An 18,352-nucleotide genomic window follows, 5' to 3' on the forward strand; every position below is an offset into this window, starting at 1 on the left:
AGTGGAGTTTGTATGATCTCCCCCTGTCCTACAGAGTGAGAGTGAGTGAGTGGAGTTTGTATGATCTCTCCCTGTCCTACAGAGTGTGAGTGAGTGAGTGGAGTTTGTATGATCTCTCCCTGTCCTACAGAGTGTGAGTGAGTGTAGTTTGTATGATCTCCCCCTATCCTGCAGAGTGTGAGTGAGTGAGTGGAGTTTGTATGATCTCCCCCTGTCCTACAGAGTGTGTGAGTGCGTGGAGTTTGTATGATCTCTCCCTGTCCTACAGAGTGTGTGAGTGCGTGGAGTTTATATGTTCTCTCCCGGTACTGTAAGAGCGTGAGGCCTCTGCCGGGTCCACGGAGTGCAACGGAGACAGCAAAGGAGGCAATGAGCACCTTCACGAAGGTCTTGGTCGAGCGGGACTGGATGTTGTTCGTCGTAGAGCTGAAGTTCTTGCAGATCTGGGCCATGAGGCGCGCGGCAAAGTCGCGCAGGGCCCAGTGGTTGTCCACGTCGGGGCGCAGGCAGAGCTGGCGGCTCACGATGCACGTCACCACCGCGGGGATCAGCTCGTGCAGCTGCACAACGGGGGACACATCAAGACCAAAGAGTGGGCGGCGCGGTGGTGAGATGGTAACTGGATCACCTGGTATGCAGGAGGTCGTGGGTTCGAGTCCGACGCTGATGCATGCTGCTGTGTATTTGGGTCCTCCGGTTTTGATCTCCGCATTTAGAATCAAAACCGTGCGTTCAGAGCATTTGGCTGCGATATATTTCCACGAGATAAGCCACTTGATTGGGCTATTATGTGACGCCAGGTCACTAGAAAAAGAGCGAAATAGCTCAGTGGGCCTTACCTGGTAAAATACGGTTTTAAGATTCAGATGCGCTTTTGCGGCCGTCTGGAATGCTCTTCCTTACAAACTCGGGCCGCTGGGTTCATAGTGCCGTGCGCTAACCGCTGCGCCACCGCTCCCCACATCCTTTACTGCAGTATCCGACCGCGTCTGTCCAGTGCTCTCCGAGCTGCGTTGGCTTCCGGTTGCCGAACGAAAACGTTATCAGGTCGCACTCATTACATACAAAGTGCTTGCCACAAATGGACCGCAATACCTTGCGAATCTCATCAAGGAGAATAAACCATCACGTGAACTTCGTTCATCCTCGCAGTGGCTTTTGGCTAATCATCGAACAAAGAGGGTCACCGCATCGCGTACTTTCAGGTGCGTTTCCGTGGCTGTCAGTAACACCCTCCCTTCCGATATTAGGAACATCACAAATCATCATCGAGATTGAAAACTTCATTTCTTTCTAACGACGTTTCATATTTCGTTTGTTGTCCTTCCCATGCGCCTCTGATTAGCACTGTTGGCTACGTACGGTGCGAAAGAAGTTTAACATGCATACATACAGTCATCCCCCCTATATAGCCTTAACAGACTATAGAGGCAATGGCTGTAGCACCAATGAAGGCCGCCAAGGCACACGAGGGGGTGGGTGGCCAGAACCACGCCCAGCCGCCTTTGTCTCCCTAGTGGCGATGTTTACACACCGCACCGGCTACTCATTTGAGGCAGAGTCGACCTAGGGGGAGGCCCAGGATCGATTCAGAAAATAGTCACTGGTATTGGCGGCCATGAGCAGGAATCGAACTTGGGTTGCCGTGTTCGTAGTGGAGCGCGCTAAACACTTTGCTACACACGCACAGACACGCACAGACACGCACAGACACGCACAGACACGCACAGACATACACAAAAATCTCCGGTGTTGCCGTTCAAAGGCTGTTGAAGTATGCAAACACACACACCCACAAAACGCAGTAAAACACGCATGCGTACAAAGACAAAGATCCCCCTCATAGCCTCAACAGACTATTGGGGCAAGTGCTGTTGGCGAGTAGCACCAATGAAGACCGGCACACTGTGGCAGACGAGGGGGTGGGTGGGTGGCCAGCACCACGCCTGACGCACGGAGCCACAGACACACAAAGCAACATCATCCTGCGCCCATCTTCGCGGACGGCGTAGAACCACCGAGCGGTGCAGATTCCACATTCCCAAAGCCAGCACCGCTCTCTCCAATCTCCCACTGAGGAAGCAGTGAGGGAGCTGGGTGGTGGTGGTGGTGGTGGGGGGGGGGGTGTTCACACGAGCTCACGTATTTCTCCAGGTAGAGCGTCTGGTTGTCCAGCAGTGCCTTGGTCATCCTCATGAGGTAGATGAGCAGAGCCAGGTTGTTCTGAGCGACGTTCACGCGCACCTGCAGGTGCCGGGGGGGTAGTTCACAACGGCAGTGTCAGAGACAATGGTAGTGTCAGAGACAATGGTAGTGTCAGACACAATGGTAGTGCCAGAGACAATGGTAGTGTCAGAGACAATGGTAGTGTCAGAGACAATGGTAGTGCCAGAGACAATGGTAGTGCCAGAGACAATGGTAGTGCCAGAGACAATGGTAGTGCCAGAGACAATGGTAGTGCCAGAGACAATGGTAGTGCCAGAGACAATGGTAGTGTCAGAGACAATGGCAGTGTCAGAGACAATGGTAGTGCCAGAGACAATGGTAGTGCCAGAGACAATGGTAGTGCCAGAGACAATGGTAGTGTCAGAGACAATGGTAGTGTCAGAGACAATGGTAGTGTCAGAGACAATGGTAGTGCCAGAGACAATGGTAGTGCCAGAGATAATGGTAGTGCCAGAGACAACGGTAGTGTCAGAGACAATGGTAGTGTCAGAGACAATGGTAGTGCCAGAGACAATGGTAGTGCCAGAGACAATGGTAGTGTCAGAGACAATGGTAGTGTCAGAGACAATGGTAGTGCCAGAGACAATGGTAGTGTCAGAGACAATGGTAGTGACAGAGACAACGGTAGTGTCAGAGACAATGGTAGTGTCAGAGACAATGGTAGTGTCAGAGACAATGGCAGTGTCAGAGACAATGGTAGTGCCAGAGACAATGGTAGTGTCAGAGACAATGGTAGTGTCAGAGACAATGGTAGTGCCAGAGACAATGGTAGTGCCAGAGACAATGGTAGTGTCAGAGACAATGGTAGTGTCAGAGACAATGGTAGTGTCAGAGACAATGGTAGTGTCAGAGACAATGGTAGTGTCAGAGACAACGGAAGTGTCAGAGACAATGGTAGTGTCAGAGACAATTGTAGTGTCAGAGACAATGGTAGTGTCAGAGACAATGGTAGTGTCAGAGACAATGGTAGTGCCAGAGATAATGGTAGTGCCAGAGACAACGGTAGTGTCAGAGACAATGGTAGTGTCAGAGACAATGGTAGTGCCAGAGACAATGGTAGTGCCAGAGACAATGGTAGTGTCAGAGACAATGGTAGTGTCAGAGACAATGGTAGTGCCAGAGACAATGGTAGTGTCAGAGACAATGGTAGTGACAGAGACAACGGTAGTGTCAGAGACAATGGTAGTGTCAGAGACAATGGCAGTGTCAGAGACAATGGCAGTGTCAGAGACAATGGTAGTGCCAGAGACAATGGTAGTGTCAGAGACAATGGTAGTGTCAGAGACAATGGTAGTGCCAGAGACAATGGTAGTGCCAGAGACAATGGTAGTGTCAGAGACAATGGTAGTGTCAGAGACAATGGTAGTGTCAGAGACAATGGTAGTGTCAGAGACAACGGAAGTGTCAGAGACAATGGTAGTGTCAGAGACAATTGTAGTGTCAGAGACAATGGTAGTGTCAGAGACAACGGTAGTGTCAGAGACAACGGTAGTGCCAGAGACAATGGTAGTGTCAGAGACAATGGTAGTGTCAGAGACAATGGTAGTGTCAGAGACAATGGTAGTGTCAGAGACAATGGTAGTGCCAGAGACAATGGTAGTGCCAGAGACAATGGTAGTGCCAGAGACAATGGTAGTGCCAGAGACAACGGTAGTGTCAGAGACAATGGTGGTGTCAGAGACAATGGTAGTGCCAGAGACAATGGTAGTGCCAGAGACAATGGTAGTGTCAGAGACAATGGTAGTGTCAGAGACAATGGTAGTGTCAGAGACAATGGTAGTGTCAGAGACAATGGTAGTGCCAGAGACAATGGTAGTGCCAGAGACAATGGTAGTGCCAGAGACAATGGTAGTGTCAGAGACAATGGTAGTGTCAGAGACAATGGTAGTGTCAGAGACAATGGTAGTGTCAGAGACAATGGTAGTGTCAGAGACAATGGTAGTGCCACAGACAATGGTAGTGCCAGAGACAATGGTAGTGCCAGAGACAATGGTAGTGTCAGAGACAATGGTAGTGTCAGAGACAATGGAAGTGTCAGAGACAATGGTAGTGTCAGAGACAATGGTGATCCTGGGTTCCGGCCCGGAGCAGCCAAGGCTACTGCATGGCGAAGCCGAGTGAACTCACTCCTACTCTTAGGTTTTTTCGGTAAAGTCACGTAGGTAAAAAAATAAAATTAAAAGTTAATAAAAGTAATAATGGAAATAAAATGAAATAATAAATGACGATATTTCGGAGGCAACACAAGTCTCCGTCATCAGGTGGGACCGTCACAGCTAAAATTACTGCATCAAGTGTTTAAGGGCTGGTCTTTTGGAATTTTTCCTCACTTGAAACAGTAAATTAGCTGTGACGGTCCCACCTGATGACGGAGACTTGTGTTGCCTCCGAAACGTCGTCATTTATAATTTTACTTTATTTCCATTATTACTTTTATTAACTTTTCATTTTATTTTTTACCTACGTGACTTTACCGAAAAAATCCAAGAGTATGAATCCTTGCAGTCACGAAAGCTTCGAATCTAGAATTGAACTCACTCCCTCAGAGATGAAGGTGCTGAACCGTGGCAGCATCTGGTACAGCCCCGGGTCGCTAGCGATGCTCTGCAGTGCTTCCTGTAACACGCACAAAGACAAAGATCCACCGTGTAGCCTTAACAGTATGTTGGGACAAGTGTTGTTACAGAGCACCTATGAAGGCTGACACGGCACACGAGGGGGTGGGTGGCCAGCACCACGCCTTTGTATCCCCAGTGGCGATGTTTACTACACACCGCACCAGGTACTCATTTGAGGCACACACACATGACAAGAACAGCAACCGCCATTCGCCACTAAGGGGCGGTGACATCACCACGGTGTCTGTGCCAGGCTATGTGCACGTTGAGGCCATGTGAAGTGTCGAAAGCCTGCTAGAAGACCGTCACGGGGCAGACCCAGGTGCCACGGGTCGACTGACTGAGATGACTGGCTGATGCACCACCTGTGCCCCCTACTGTGCTGACTTGCTGTGCTTTAGCCACCCGGCGCTCCGCTCATTGTTGTGAGCGTCGCTCCTCCGCCCTCCGTTGTTGTTGGAGGGCGACTGCCTCCAACTGCCCAGTAGCGTCCTTCACGAGCTTCCTCTACAGAGCCCGATCTTGACACCGCTGGTACCAGTCATCGGCAAGTCCACTCAGCTCCACGTCCTCTTGTACCACATCACTCCATCTCTTCTCTAGCCCGTGCAGCGCCAATTTAGCCCCCTCTATCCGGCCAAACAAAAGCTGTTTAGGCATGAGGTAACTGGGCATGCGGGCTACATGACCCAGTCAAAGCAGATTTGCCTGCCGGAGGAGGTCACCGATGGAACTTTGTCCAGATCTTTCAAGGATTTGTGAGCTCCTCACACAATCCAGCCTGGTTAAACCCAGGATGGATTGTAGGCAGGCCAGCCTAAATGTTTCTAACCGGTGAAGATGTTCCATTAGGGGGGTCCACGGTTCGCAAGCGTCAAGAAGGGAGGGAATGACTGGCTGAGAAGACCTGAAGCTTCATGTGGAGCGACAGACCAGGTAGCTTCCACACAGCGCTATGCAACCGATGAAAAGATAATGCCGCTCGACTGTTTCGGAGTGAGACCTCTGCTGTCAAACTGGAGCCAGTCATGAGCACACTGCCCAGGTGTGTGAAACTCTCCACTCTCTCCACAACCGCCCCATTATAAATTGGGAGTGGTGGGGGTGGAGTGTCCGATGGTACAAAATACCCAGGCAGGTGCTTAGTTTTGGTGGGCGTGATGGTAAGGCCCCACCTTGTAGTGGCACCCTCCACGTTCAGTAGCAGCGCCTCCAACTCCTCCTCTGAGTGAGCAGCAATAACCAAATCATCGGCATACATAACATGGTTGACTAATAGGGAGCCGTCTGTTGACTGCACCCGGGTATCGATCAGCCTCCCATTGTATCTGTACCAGATGGAAATTCCTCCGGTACAGCCATGGAAGGCTTCACTAACTACGTGGTCGAAACAGATGTTAAATCATGTGGGAGCCAGAGGACATCCCTGTCGCACCCCAAGATGAAGAGGGAATGGCTCAGACTCCCGGTGACGTAGTTTTGTCCGGGCCCACTCACCATCATGAAGGTCCTTAATGATTGTGAGCAGAGTCAGGGACTCCGAAAGCACGAAGAACCCAGAGCCTAGGTCTACTGATGGTATCATAGGCCTTGACCAGGTCAACAAAGCAGAGATGTAGGTCTTGTTGGAATTCCCTACACCTCTGCTGTAGCAGACTTACAGAAAATATGGCATCTGTGCAGGACCGCCCTTTCCTGAAACCGCATTGGGGCTCCGCAAGCCTCTCCTCAGCGTGCCTAGCAAGGCGATGTTGAATAATCCTTGCCAGGACCTTTCCCGGCACACTGAGGAATGAGATGCCCCTGTAGTTGTTGTGGCAGTCTGTGCGGTCCCCCTTCTTAAAGAGGGAGACCACCAGGGCATCCTTCCAATCTTGCAGAACCCATCCAGTGGTCCAGACTGTTGCTATGATATCATGTAGGGCAGTCTGTGCACAAACGCTACCCTCCCTTAGCATTTCACTTGAGAGATCATCCCTGCCCAGTGCCTTTCCTGATCTCAACTTCAGTACTTCCTCAACAGATGGCACCTCAGCCAGCCACACACAGGCAGTAACTCCTTCTTCCAATCTTGACTTAAAGCTTTCGTGACGCAGATAGGTTCAAAGATGACGACCGCTTGTGTTGCGATCGAAACGTCGTGGCTTTTTTGTTATTTTATTTTAACCTATCTAGGTGACGTCACCGAAAGACCCACAGAATAGACTTCTTCCAATATTTGAGGCACCCCAGCCTCAGCAGGGTCATCCCCACTTGACCCCATGATGTTTTCCAGGCTGAGGGATTTCCCCTCCCCCCCCCCTCCAAGACCTCACAGAATTGCTCAGCAAATCTGCAAATCTGTTCCTGGGTGTCAGAGGTTGGATCACCCTTCTTTCCCCTAATGATGGAGATAGGTGTGGCGTTGCAAGTTACATTTGCGATGGCATTGAGGCAGATTCCATCTCCTCAGCAACTTACGTAGTGTTTTTTTTTATCTACGTGACTTTACCGAAAGAACCAAGGAATATCGACATGGATTCGTTTTTTGGTTCACAGCACAAAGTTATGGTTCATGATCGATCTCCTGAGGTTAGGCCACACGTAACGATGCAACGTCAACACAAACCACCAAACGCATCCAATCCAATCAAACTGCCACGTGTACAAGATAACCGGCTGTGTGGATATCTGGCTGTGTGGATATCCGGTGACGTGGTTATCAGGCTGTGTGGCTATACAACTATTCATAATATAGGTTTTTGGGTGAGATCGCGTTATTTATAAATGTGTCGTAACCCTCCACCACCCGACACGGCCAAACAGTAAAAAACTGTCACGTTTTTCAAAGGACAAAATAATTCACTTCTTTAGCCCACCGGTGTGTTGAAGAGAGAATCAACAGCATTTTAAAATTTGAGTAGCACGACGTTTCGCTGGTAATTACAATCAGCTTCATCGGGCAAGAATGGTGAAGCTCTCCTACTATCCAACTACAGTAGAACCTCTGGTCACGACCATAATTCGTTCCATAACTTTGGTCGCAACCCCATTTGGTCGTGACTCCAACCTAATTTCCCCATTGGATTGTCCGTAAATACGATTAATCCGTTCCAGACTCCTACGAACTGAATATAAATATTGTTTTTTAAAGATTTTTAAGCACAACAATAGTTAATTATGCCATAGAATTCACAGTGCAATAGTAAACTAAATGTAAAAACATTGAATAACACTGAGACAACCTTGAACAACAGAGAAAACGAACATTTGCCGCGTCAAGGTTTAGAATCGTTCAACAAGATGATTGTTTCGTCTGCTACATCAGTCGGTCGATTCTGAGAGAGAGAGAGAATATTCACATGAGCAATTCATGTTTCTATTGAAAGTAAGTTAACAGTAATATTTGGGTACAATATTGTTTTTGGAAGCATTCACCATAATATCGTGTGAACGTTTACTTCACCGCATCATCGAATGAATGATGCGAGAAGAAATTAACGGGTTCTTATGTTAGCGATTTACGTACTCGGCGCTTTCGCTCTCTAAATTACGGCTTGAATGAGGGGGGAGGGGTATGACTACACTCACAAAATTAATATCTTACTAGGAATTCAATATAACAAAAGTTATATATATATATAACTGTTACGCTTTGTGTTGTTTGTAAACAAACAACAGGAAATTTGGCACTTACAAAAGAAAATGGCGCAGAAGGGGAAATCGGCCGCGGCCGTGTTTGATCGCCACCCGAGTTTGTGTTCGTGACCAGATTCCAAAAATTTGTGAATTTTTTGGTCGTAACCCGATTTGGTCGTGGTCAGAAGCGTTTGTGACCAGAAGTTCTCCTTATGTGGCTATCATCCGGCTGCGTGGCTATCATCCGGCTATGTGGCAATCCGGCTGCGTGGATATCCGGCGGTGTGGATATCCATTGGTGTGGATATCCGGTGGTGTGGATATCCATTGGTGTGGATATCCGGTGGTGTGGATATCCATTGGTGTGGATATCCATTGGTGTGGATATCCATTGGTGTGGATATCCGGTGGTGTGGCAATCCGGCGGTGTGGCTATCCGGCTGCGTGGATATCCGGTGGTGTGGATATCCATTGGTGTGGATATCCATTGGTGTGGATATCCGGTGGTGTGGATATCCGGCGGTGTGGATATCCATTGGTGTGGATATCCGGTGGTGTGGATATCCATTGGTGTGGATATCCGGTGGTGTGGATATCCATTGGTGTGGATATCCGGCGGTGTGGCTATCCGGTGGTGTGGATATCCGGTGGTGTGGATATCCGGTGGTGTGGATATCCATTGGTGTGGATATCCGGTGGTGTGGATATCCATTGGTGTGGATATCCGGTGGTGTGGATATCCGGTGGTGTGGAAATCCATTGGTGTGGATATCCGGCAGTGTGGCTATCCGGTGGTGTGGCTATCCGGCTGCGCGCGTCACCGCTCGCTTGGACTCGCAGGAGCCGACGCAGGCCTCCGTGATCTCCTTGTAGTAGAGCTGCTGCTCCACGGAGAGCTCGTGCGTGGCGCGCGCCTTCACGCGCACGGCGGCGCCCTCCGCAGGCACCTTCCTCTTGTCCTTGCCTGCGCGAGACGCGGCGGGAGACGGGGCAGAGGGGCAGTGCGGGCGCGTGGGAGACGGAGGGAGAGAGGGCATGGACGTATGGACGTTTGTACTCTAATAATAATAATAGTTCAATTTATAAAGCGCACAAATTTGCAGACGTAGTGGCCGCAACTCAGAGGCGCGGAGCCAAGCTCAGAGTCGCTCGAAAGCACGTGGTTGTAGAGGTGAGTTTTTAAGTCTCTCTTGAAGGAGGCGATTGAGGTGATGCTGCGAATGTGCAGAGGGATATCGTTCCAGACTGAAGTTCTTTCGCGCCGTACATAGCCAAACCGTGCGATTCGGAAGTGCGGGCTCATCGAAAGTGCGGACAGACGTGGCGAGGGAGTGGGTGGGAGAGGCCTGGTGTTCGTGGGACTGAGGGTGTGAGTGGGAATCGAACTCGGGCCGCCGGGATTTGTAGAGCGGCGTGCTGACCCCAACCAAAATGCTCCCACCAAGACAAAGAACCCCTGTATAGCCTCAAGAGACTTTATGGGGCAAGTGCTGTTAGCGAGCACCTATGAAGGCCGGCACGGCACACGAGGGGGTGGGTGGCAAGCACCACGCCCGGCCGCCTTTGTCAACCTAGATTTCCTAAAAATCCCTAGTGCCCATTCTTTTTAAACCACACCAGGTACTCATTCGAGGCTGAGTCGACCTAGAACTGGTGCAAATAATCATCACCAATGTGGGCCGTGAGCAGGATTCTTACTCCAGTCGCCGGGTTCGTAGCGCAGTGCGCTAACCGCTGCACTACCACTCCCCCAAACAACAACAACAACCGCCATTCGCCACTAAGTGGCGGTGACGTCACCACGACGCCTGTGCCAGGCCATGTGCACCTTGAGGCCACGTGAAGTATCGAACGCCCGCTGGCAGGAGGTCACGGGGCAGACCCAGCAGGTGCCACGGGTCGACTGACTGAGATGACCGACTCCCCCCACACGCGCCCGCACACAAAGATAAAGATCCCCCATATAGCCTTAACAGACTGTAGGGGCAAGTGCTGTTAGCGAGCACCTATGAAGGCCGGAACGGCGCACGAGGGGGTGGGTGGCCAGCACCACGCCCGACCGCCTTTGTCTCCCCAGTGGCGATGTTTACACACCGCACCAGGTACTCATTTGAGGCCGAGTCGACCTAGGGGAGGCCCAGGACCGGTTCAGATAATCGTCACTGATGTTGGCCGTGAGCGGGAATCGAACCCGTGTCGCCGGGTTCGTAGCGCAGCGCGCTAACCGCTACACTACCGCCTGCACACACACGCACACAGACTCACACACACGCACACACGCGCATGCTCGCGCACACACACGCGTGCTCACACACACACACACACGCGTGCTCACACACACACGCGTGCTCACACACACACGCGTGCTCACACACACACGCGTGCTCACACACACACGCGTGCTCACACACACACGCGTGCTCACACACACACACACGTGCTCACACACCCACACACGCCACACTCATACACACACACGCGTGCTCACACACACACACACGCGTGCTTACACACCCACACACACACACACGCGTGCTCACACACACACACTCTAACACACACACGCGTGCTCACACACACAACAACAACAACAACCGCCATTCGCCACTAAGTGGCGGTGACGTCACCACGACGCTTGTGCCAGGCCATGTGCACCCTGAGGCCACGTGAAGTGTCGAACGCCCGCTGGCAGGAGGTCACGGGGCAGACCCAGCAGGTGCCACGGGTCGACTGACCGAGATGACCGAGATGACTGGCTGATCCACCACCTGTGCCCCCTACTGTGCCAACTTGCTGTGCTTTAGCCACCCGGCGCTCCGCTCGTTGTTGTGAGCGTCGCTCCTCCGCCCTCCGTTGTTGTTGGAGGGCGACTGCCTCCAACTGCCCAGTAGCGTCCTTCACGAGCCTCCTCCACTGAGGCCGATCTTGACACCGCTGGTACCAGTCATCGGCAAGTCCACTCAGCTCCACGTCCTCCTGTACCACATCACTCCATCTCTTCTCTAGCCCGTGCCGCGCCCGTTTAGCCCCCTCGATCCGGCCGAACAAAAGCTGTTTAGGCATGCGGTGGCTGGGCATGCGGGCTACATGACCCAGCCAACGCAGCCTTGCCTGCCGGAGGAGCTCACTGATGGAACTTTGTCCAGATCTTTCAAGGATTTGTGAGCTCCTCACACAATCCAGCCTGGTTAAACCCAGGATGGATCGTAGGCAGGCCAGCCTAAATGTTTCCAACCGGCGAAGATGCTCCACTAGGGGGGTCCACGTTTCGCAAGCGTAGAGAAGGGAGGGAATGACCGTGGCCGAGAAGACCTGAAGCTTCGTGCGGAGCGACAGACCAGGTAGCTTCCACACAGCGTTACGCAACCGATGAAAAGATATTGCCGCTCGACTGATTCGGAGTGAGACCTCTGCTGATAAACTGGAGCCGGTCATAAGCACACTGCCCAGGTATGGGAAACTCTCCACTCTCTCCACAACTGCCCCATCACCGATTGGGAGTTGTGGGGGTGGAGTGCCCGATGGTACAAAATACCCAGGCAGGTGCTTAGTTTTGGTGGGGCTGATGGTAAGGCCCCACCTCTTAGTGGCACGCTCCAGTCTCAGCAGCAGCGTCTCCAACTCCTCTTCTGAATGAGCAGCTATTACCAAATCATCGGCATACATAACGTGGTTGACCAATAGGGAGCCATCCCTTGATCGCACCCGGGCGTCGATCAGCCTCCCATTATATCTGTACCAAATGGTAATTCCCCCGGTACAGCTATTGAAGGCTTCACGAACTACGCAGTCGAAATAGATGTTAAATAATGTGGGAGCCAGAGGACATCCCTGTCGCACCCCAAGGTGTACAGGGAAAGGCTCCGACTCCCGGCCACGTAGTTTTACCCGGGCCCGCTCACCATCATGAAGGTCCTTAATGATCGTGAGCAGAGGGTCAGGGACTCCGAAAGCACGAAGAACAACCCAGAGCCCAGTCCTACTGATGGTATCATAGGCCTTGACCAGGTCAATAAAGCAGAGATGTAGGTCTTTTTGGAATTCCCTACACCTCTGCTGTAGCAGACGGACAGAAAATATGGCATCTGTGCAGGACCGCCCTTTCCTGAAACCGCATTGGGGCTCCGCAAGCCTCTCCTCAGCGTGCCTAGCAAGGCGATGTTGAATAATCCTTGCCAGGACCTTACCCGGCACACTGAGGAGTGAGATGCCCCTGTAGTTGTTACAGTCGGTACGGTCCCCCTTCTTAAAGAGGGGGACCACCAGGGCATCCTTCCAGTCCTGCGGAACCCGTCCAGTGGTCCAGACTGTTGTTATGATGTCATATAGGGCAGTCTGTGCACAAACGCCACCCTCCCTCAGCATTTCGCTTGGGAGATCATCTCTGCCCGGTGCCTTCCCTGGTCTCAGACTCCGAATCGCCCTCAGTACTTCCTCAACAGCTGGTACCTCAGCCAGCCACTCACAGGGGGTGACCTCTTCCAATATTTGAGGCACCGCAGCCTCAGCAGGGTTATCCCCACTTTGTGCCATGATGTTTTCCTGGCTGAGAGATTTTCCCTCCCCCAGGACCTCACAGAAATGCTCAGCAAATCTGCAAACCTGTTCCTGGGGGTCGCAGATTGGATCACCGTTTTTTCCTCTAATGATGGTAATAGGTGTGGCGCTGCAGGTTACTTTTTTGATGGAGTTAAATAGTGATTTGTGATCGCGGGCTACTGAGGCAGACTCCATCTCCTCAGCAACCCGCGACCACCACCCATCCTTGCAGCGCCTCACGGCTCTCCGAACCTCCGAGCGAAGACTGCGGTAAACCTCCTCATTCTCTGACGTGGGATGCTGTAGGCGATGAGAGTGGGCCTGTCGCTTTTTCTCAATTAACCTGAACACCTCCTCCGTCAGCCAGGGTTCCCGGGGAGGTCTGGACCGCGCACCCAAAGCAGCCATTGCAGCTGCATGAGTCACAGTCTTAAACCTCGCCCATTTACCCTCGACATCAGGTGGAGTGGGGGACGATGCCAACCCCAGCTGCAAGCGATGATGAAATTCTCGCTTGCAACTTTCATCAGCTAACTTAGACCAGGCCACTTTTGGTTGGAATGGGATCCTGGGTGTACACCCACCACCGGAGTGGAAGAATGGCAGGCGCATCTTACAGATGACTAGTCGATGGTCAGAGGGCAGATCAGCTCCACGGTAGGTCCTGGTGTCAAGGACATGTAGTCCAGCAGATGTTCTTGCTTGGACCCGGCATGCACACACACACACTCACACACACACACGCGTGCTCGCACACACACTCACACACACACACGCATGCTCACACACCCACACACACTCACACACTCACACACACACACACACGCGTGCTCACACACACTCACACACCCACACACACACGCTAACACACCCTTGCCGTCGGAGGTCCCGCTCGTGGAGGCCTTGTGTCCAGGCTTGAGGTTCCCGTCGCTCTGTCCGGGCTTCATGATCCTCATGGGCTCCGTCGCCTCCTTCTTCTGCTGCTCCTTTGGCGCTGGGGGTGGTGGGTGGTGGGAGGGGGGTGGGGTGGGGTGGGCGTGATGAGGGATGCAAAGTTAGTCGGGAATATGGCATTTATCTTCTTGGTTCTTTCGGTAAAGTCACGTAGAAGGGAAGTAATAAAATAATAAAAATAAAACATAATAAAATAATATAATTATATTATGTTTTATTTTTATTATTGTATTACTTCCCTTCTACGTGACTTTACCGAAAGAACCAAGAAGATGAATCCCTGCAGTCACGAAAGCTTTAAATCGAAATATGGTATTTGTGCAGGACCGCCCCAGCCTGAAGCCACATTGAGCCTCCAAATTCAATCCCATAGGTTCCAGTGTTGACAATGGTCAGAATGAGTGACCCCCGGACTGTGTCCACTAAAAATTACTCAAGTAAACACCTTGACTGTGGGAACACAGGTCGAATGGCACATGAAGCTGCTTCAATAATACAAACATACTGCCAAAGCTCTGCGATCCGGCATTTTACCATCCGGAATGTCCCTATTAACCGGCGTCTGTCATAGGCTGCAATACGAATCTTCCTTCAACGTATCCGGAAACATTCCGGCAGCCATCCGGCATCTTCCCCGTGCGCTTATCGTAGGTCCGTTTGTTTTTTACAGGAGATTCGGGACGCTGCCGAGTGGTGGTGGTGCCAGGGGAAGTCTGTACATCCAGTCCGTTCGTCCATCAAAGTTTCAGTTTTTCAGTTTCATTTATTTGGTATAGCCCTGCGAGCCATTCGGCTCTTAAATCGGGTGCAACCGCAACAAAGAAAACATCTTAAAGTGACGATGTGACTTAGTGCCAAACAGAAAAATCCAGGAAAAAACTGAAAAGTCTTCCAGAAAAAAAGCACCGTACACCAACACTGTGTGCAAAAATCCCAGTGGGATGCAAGTCAAACAACAACAACAACCACAAGACAACTTAGATTAAGGCCATCATTCTAACTCCGTACTACAACAAACAAAACATGGCCAAACCAAAAAAACTTTCGAAATCACCAAAATAAATCCATAAAAGCAATGTAACAGTGATCATAGGAACTGTAACCGAATTTTCACAATAAACGACATAAACAACATGTACCTAATACCCTGTAGCCATAGCTGGCTGCATGAGTCACTCCACAACAGCAGGAGCATCAGTAGGAGTACCAACATTTTTCAAATGCACCTTCAAAGGTTGACAATAACCACGGCACACTTCATTGGGATGAGGAGTCTGGGGTTCGGTGAAAGCGCAGGTGGCTGAAAAGGTCAATCTGAGCCCGAAACACTCCTGGGGCACACTGGACATGCCGTGTTGGTAACAGCCTCCTGGGAGACGGGTCTCTTGATACGGGCCTTGCGCCGTTATCTCTTCAGCATGGCAGTAGTACAGTACGTACAGTAATGTACTGCTGTACACTGTACCCTAATCGGCCCCACTGCTTCTCTGCATTGAACTTAGAGAATACTCAACAACCGTCTTTGTAAAAAGGGTATCTTATTATTATTTATTCTTGTCATCGTTAAAATGTCACATTACGATTTAAAGCTTTCGTGACTGCACGGATTCATAGTCTTGGTTCTTTCGGTAAAGTCACGTGGAAGGGAAATAATAAAATAATAAAAATAAAACAACATTTTCAGATAGTTCAGTTAAATAGTTTAATTGAATAATTTAATTTACCTTTTTTAAAGTTTAATATGATATTCTTGGTTCTTTCGGTAAAGTCACGTAGAAGGGAAGTAATAAAATAATAAAAATAAAACATAATAAAATAATTCTCACGACGTTTCGGCCACAACGCAAGCAGCCGTCCTCAGGCGAAGAACAGAGCTGTCGGATAGACAGCGTCCTAATGGATCATTATTGTTTTATTTTTATTATTTTATTATTTCCCTTCTACGTGACTTTACCGAAAGAACCAAGAATAAAATTATTATTTGTTTCTTTCGGTTAAGTCACGTCTAAAGATAAAATAATAAATTTAATTAAATAATAGAATACGACGTTTCGATTGCAACACAAGCAATCATCATCATCATATTCTATTATTTAATTTAATTTATTATTTTATCTTTAGACGTGACTTAACCGAAAGAAACAAATAATAATTCCTGCAGTCACGAAAGTTCTAAAATCAAGAATAAAATGTCTACATTCGTTTCTTTCTTGAAAAGTGTTTTAATGCTTTCGCTACGTTGTCCCCACCTGAAGTAGGGCGCTTGTGTTTCCCCTGAAACGTCGTGATTTAATTTACTTGCATTATTCACCTGCGTGACTTTACCCAAAAACCCAAAGAGTACCACGTCATGGCCTCGATACACGTGGGGAGTGCTCGTGTAGCAGACAGCGCACTGCACTACGAACCCAGTGACCAGAGTCCGAGTCCCACTCGCAACCAATAACCGTGACGAGAATTTGAACCGATCCTGTGTCTCCCCCCGAAGTCGATTCAACCTTAAATGTCTGGCACGGTGTGTTCTGAACATCGCCACTAGGGATACAAAGGTGATCCGGCATGATACTGGCCACCCACCCCCTCGTGTGCCATGCCGGCTTTTATAGGTGCTCGCTAACAGCACTTGCCCCAAGTCAGTTAAAGGCTATACGGGGGATCTTTGTCTGTGTGTGTTTTTTGTGGTGTAAATACTCACTGGGAGGCGGGTTCTCAGGAATGGACGGCTGAACACCCTCTATGCTCAGCCAGTGAGCTGCAACACATCACAACACATCACAACACACCATCGGAGTCAAGTTGAAACTACAGTGAAACCTTGGATTGCGAGTAACTTGGTCTGCTAGTGTTTTGCAAGACGAGCTAAATTTTTTAATAAATATTAATTTGATAAACGAGCGAGGCCTTGCAATACGAGCAGTGCGTACAGTATACCACTGTAGTACGTACAGTATACCACTGTAGTATGTACAGTATACTACTGTAGTACGTACAGTATACGCTTTGTCTGCCGAGCGTCACGTGATCACAACTGAGCCAATGGTGCTTCTCTCTTTCTCTCGCTGCGCATTGTGGGTAATGGTCTCCCATGCTCGGTCTCAGTCGGCGTGCCTCACTCGTATAGTCAACATCCGTGCGAGCGTTTACCGTTTACTAAAGCGTTGTGACCACGTGTGTGTGCGTAAAGCATTGTTTTTATTTTGTGTCCAAGTGTAGTGGCTGTTCTTTAGTAACTGTACTGCAACACTGTTTTTGCCACCTCAAGAGGAGGCAAAAGCAAGTGTCGCACGAAAAGAAAAAGATTCCCGTGAGCCAACAGATGGCAGTGATTCCGTTAGTGATCGTGAAAGTCTAGATTTGAAGCTTTCGTGACTGCAAGGATTCATATTCTTAGGTTTTTTCGGTAAAGTAAGGTAGGTAAAAAATTTAAATTAATAAAAGTCAAATAAAAAATAAAATAAAAATCACGACGTTTCGGAGGCAACACAAGCTTCCGTCTTCAAATGGAACCGTCACAGCACGATAGCTGTATCAAGTGAGAGAAATTCCAAGAAAACAGTCCTTGTATATATACTGGTTGAGGGTGGGAGGAGCCAAGGTAAACCCTGAATATTATTTTATTTACTTCACAGCGGTGACGGTCGCGGTGGCGATGACATCCTTCGTCGAGCGCGTACAGAGAGCCGTAACACCGCTCCCACCACTCGTTATGAACGTGCCGATGACCTTCACGACAAAACACTTTGTGCAGTGCGCGTGCGGCGTGTGTGTGTGTGGAGGGGAGCTTAGGGCCAACACCAGTGACAATTATCTGAATCGGTCCTGGGCCTCCTCTAGGTCGACTCAGCCTCAAATGAGTACCCGGTGCAATGTGCTAACATAGCCACTGGGGTAGACAAAGGCGGTCGGGGGTTGTGTTGGCCACCCACCCCCTCGTGTGCCGTGCCAGCCTTTATAGGTGCTCGCTAACAGCACTTGCCCCAAGTCAGTTAAAGGCTATATGGGGGGTCTTTATCTTCTGGACCCGAGTTTGATTCCCGCTCATGGCCACAAACACCAGTGGCCATGACGTGAATATTCCCCTTAGCACTCCGCACACGGGCCGATGTCGTCGCTCCATCTTCCGGGTGGGACGTCTTATCCCGACGAGTTCCATCAACCTCAGCTGCCGCCGAGTCGTTCGTCCCAGCCGCCTGGCATCGCCGCTAGTGGCCCTGATGTCTACCTACCCAAGCCCACTCACATCCCTTAAACACTCTCAACGATGCCATTAACCCGCAAACTTCCTCCAATCCACGTGCTCCGCTCTCACGTGACGATTATCACTGACACCAAGTGACGTCCTGGGCCTCCGCTAGGTCGATTCAGCCTCAAATGAGTACCTGGTGCGGTGTAAACAT

General features: G+C 50.2%; 1 protein-coding gene across 2 annotated transcripts in view; it reads right to left on the reverse strand.

Moving 5' to 3' along the window:
* Positions 1 to 18,352, reverse strand: part of TAF6 (TATA-box binding protein associated factor 6) — a 40,860-nt gene that overhangs the window by 14,015 nt on the left and 8,493 nt on the right. For both annotated transcript variants that reach the window (XM_078618107.1, XM_078618106.1), the window contains exons 5-10: positions 16,651 to 16,707; positions 13,873 to 13,995; positions 9,284 to 9,426; positions 4,765 to 4,842; positions 2,143 to 2,244; positions 378 to 560 (exon numbers count right to left, since the gene is read on the reverse strand). In XM_078618107.1, coding sequence (XP_078474233.1) covers positions 378 to 560; positions 2,143 to 2,244; positions 4,765 to 4,842; positions 9,284 to 9,426; positions 13,873 to 13,995; positions 16,651 to 16,707 — 686 coding nt within the window. The remainder of the gene's footprint in view (positions 1 to 377; positions 561 to 2,142; positions 2,245 to 4,764; positions 4,843 to 9,283; positions 9,427 to 13,872; positions 13,996 to 16,650; positions 16,708 to 18,352) is intronic.

The sequence above is a fragment of the Lampetra planeri genome, chromosome 56 (assembly GCF_965212315.1).
Source record: "Lampetra planeri chromosome 56, kcLamPlan1.2.h2, whole genome shotgun sequence".
Lineage (NCBI taxonomy): Eukaryota > Metazoa > Chordata > Hyperoartia > Petromyzontiformes > Petromyzontidae > Lampetra > Lampetra planeri.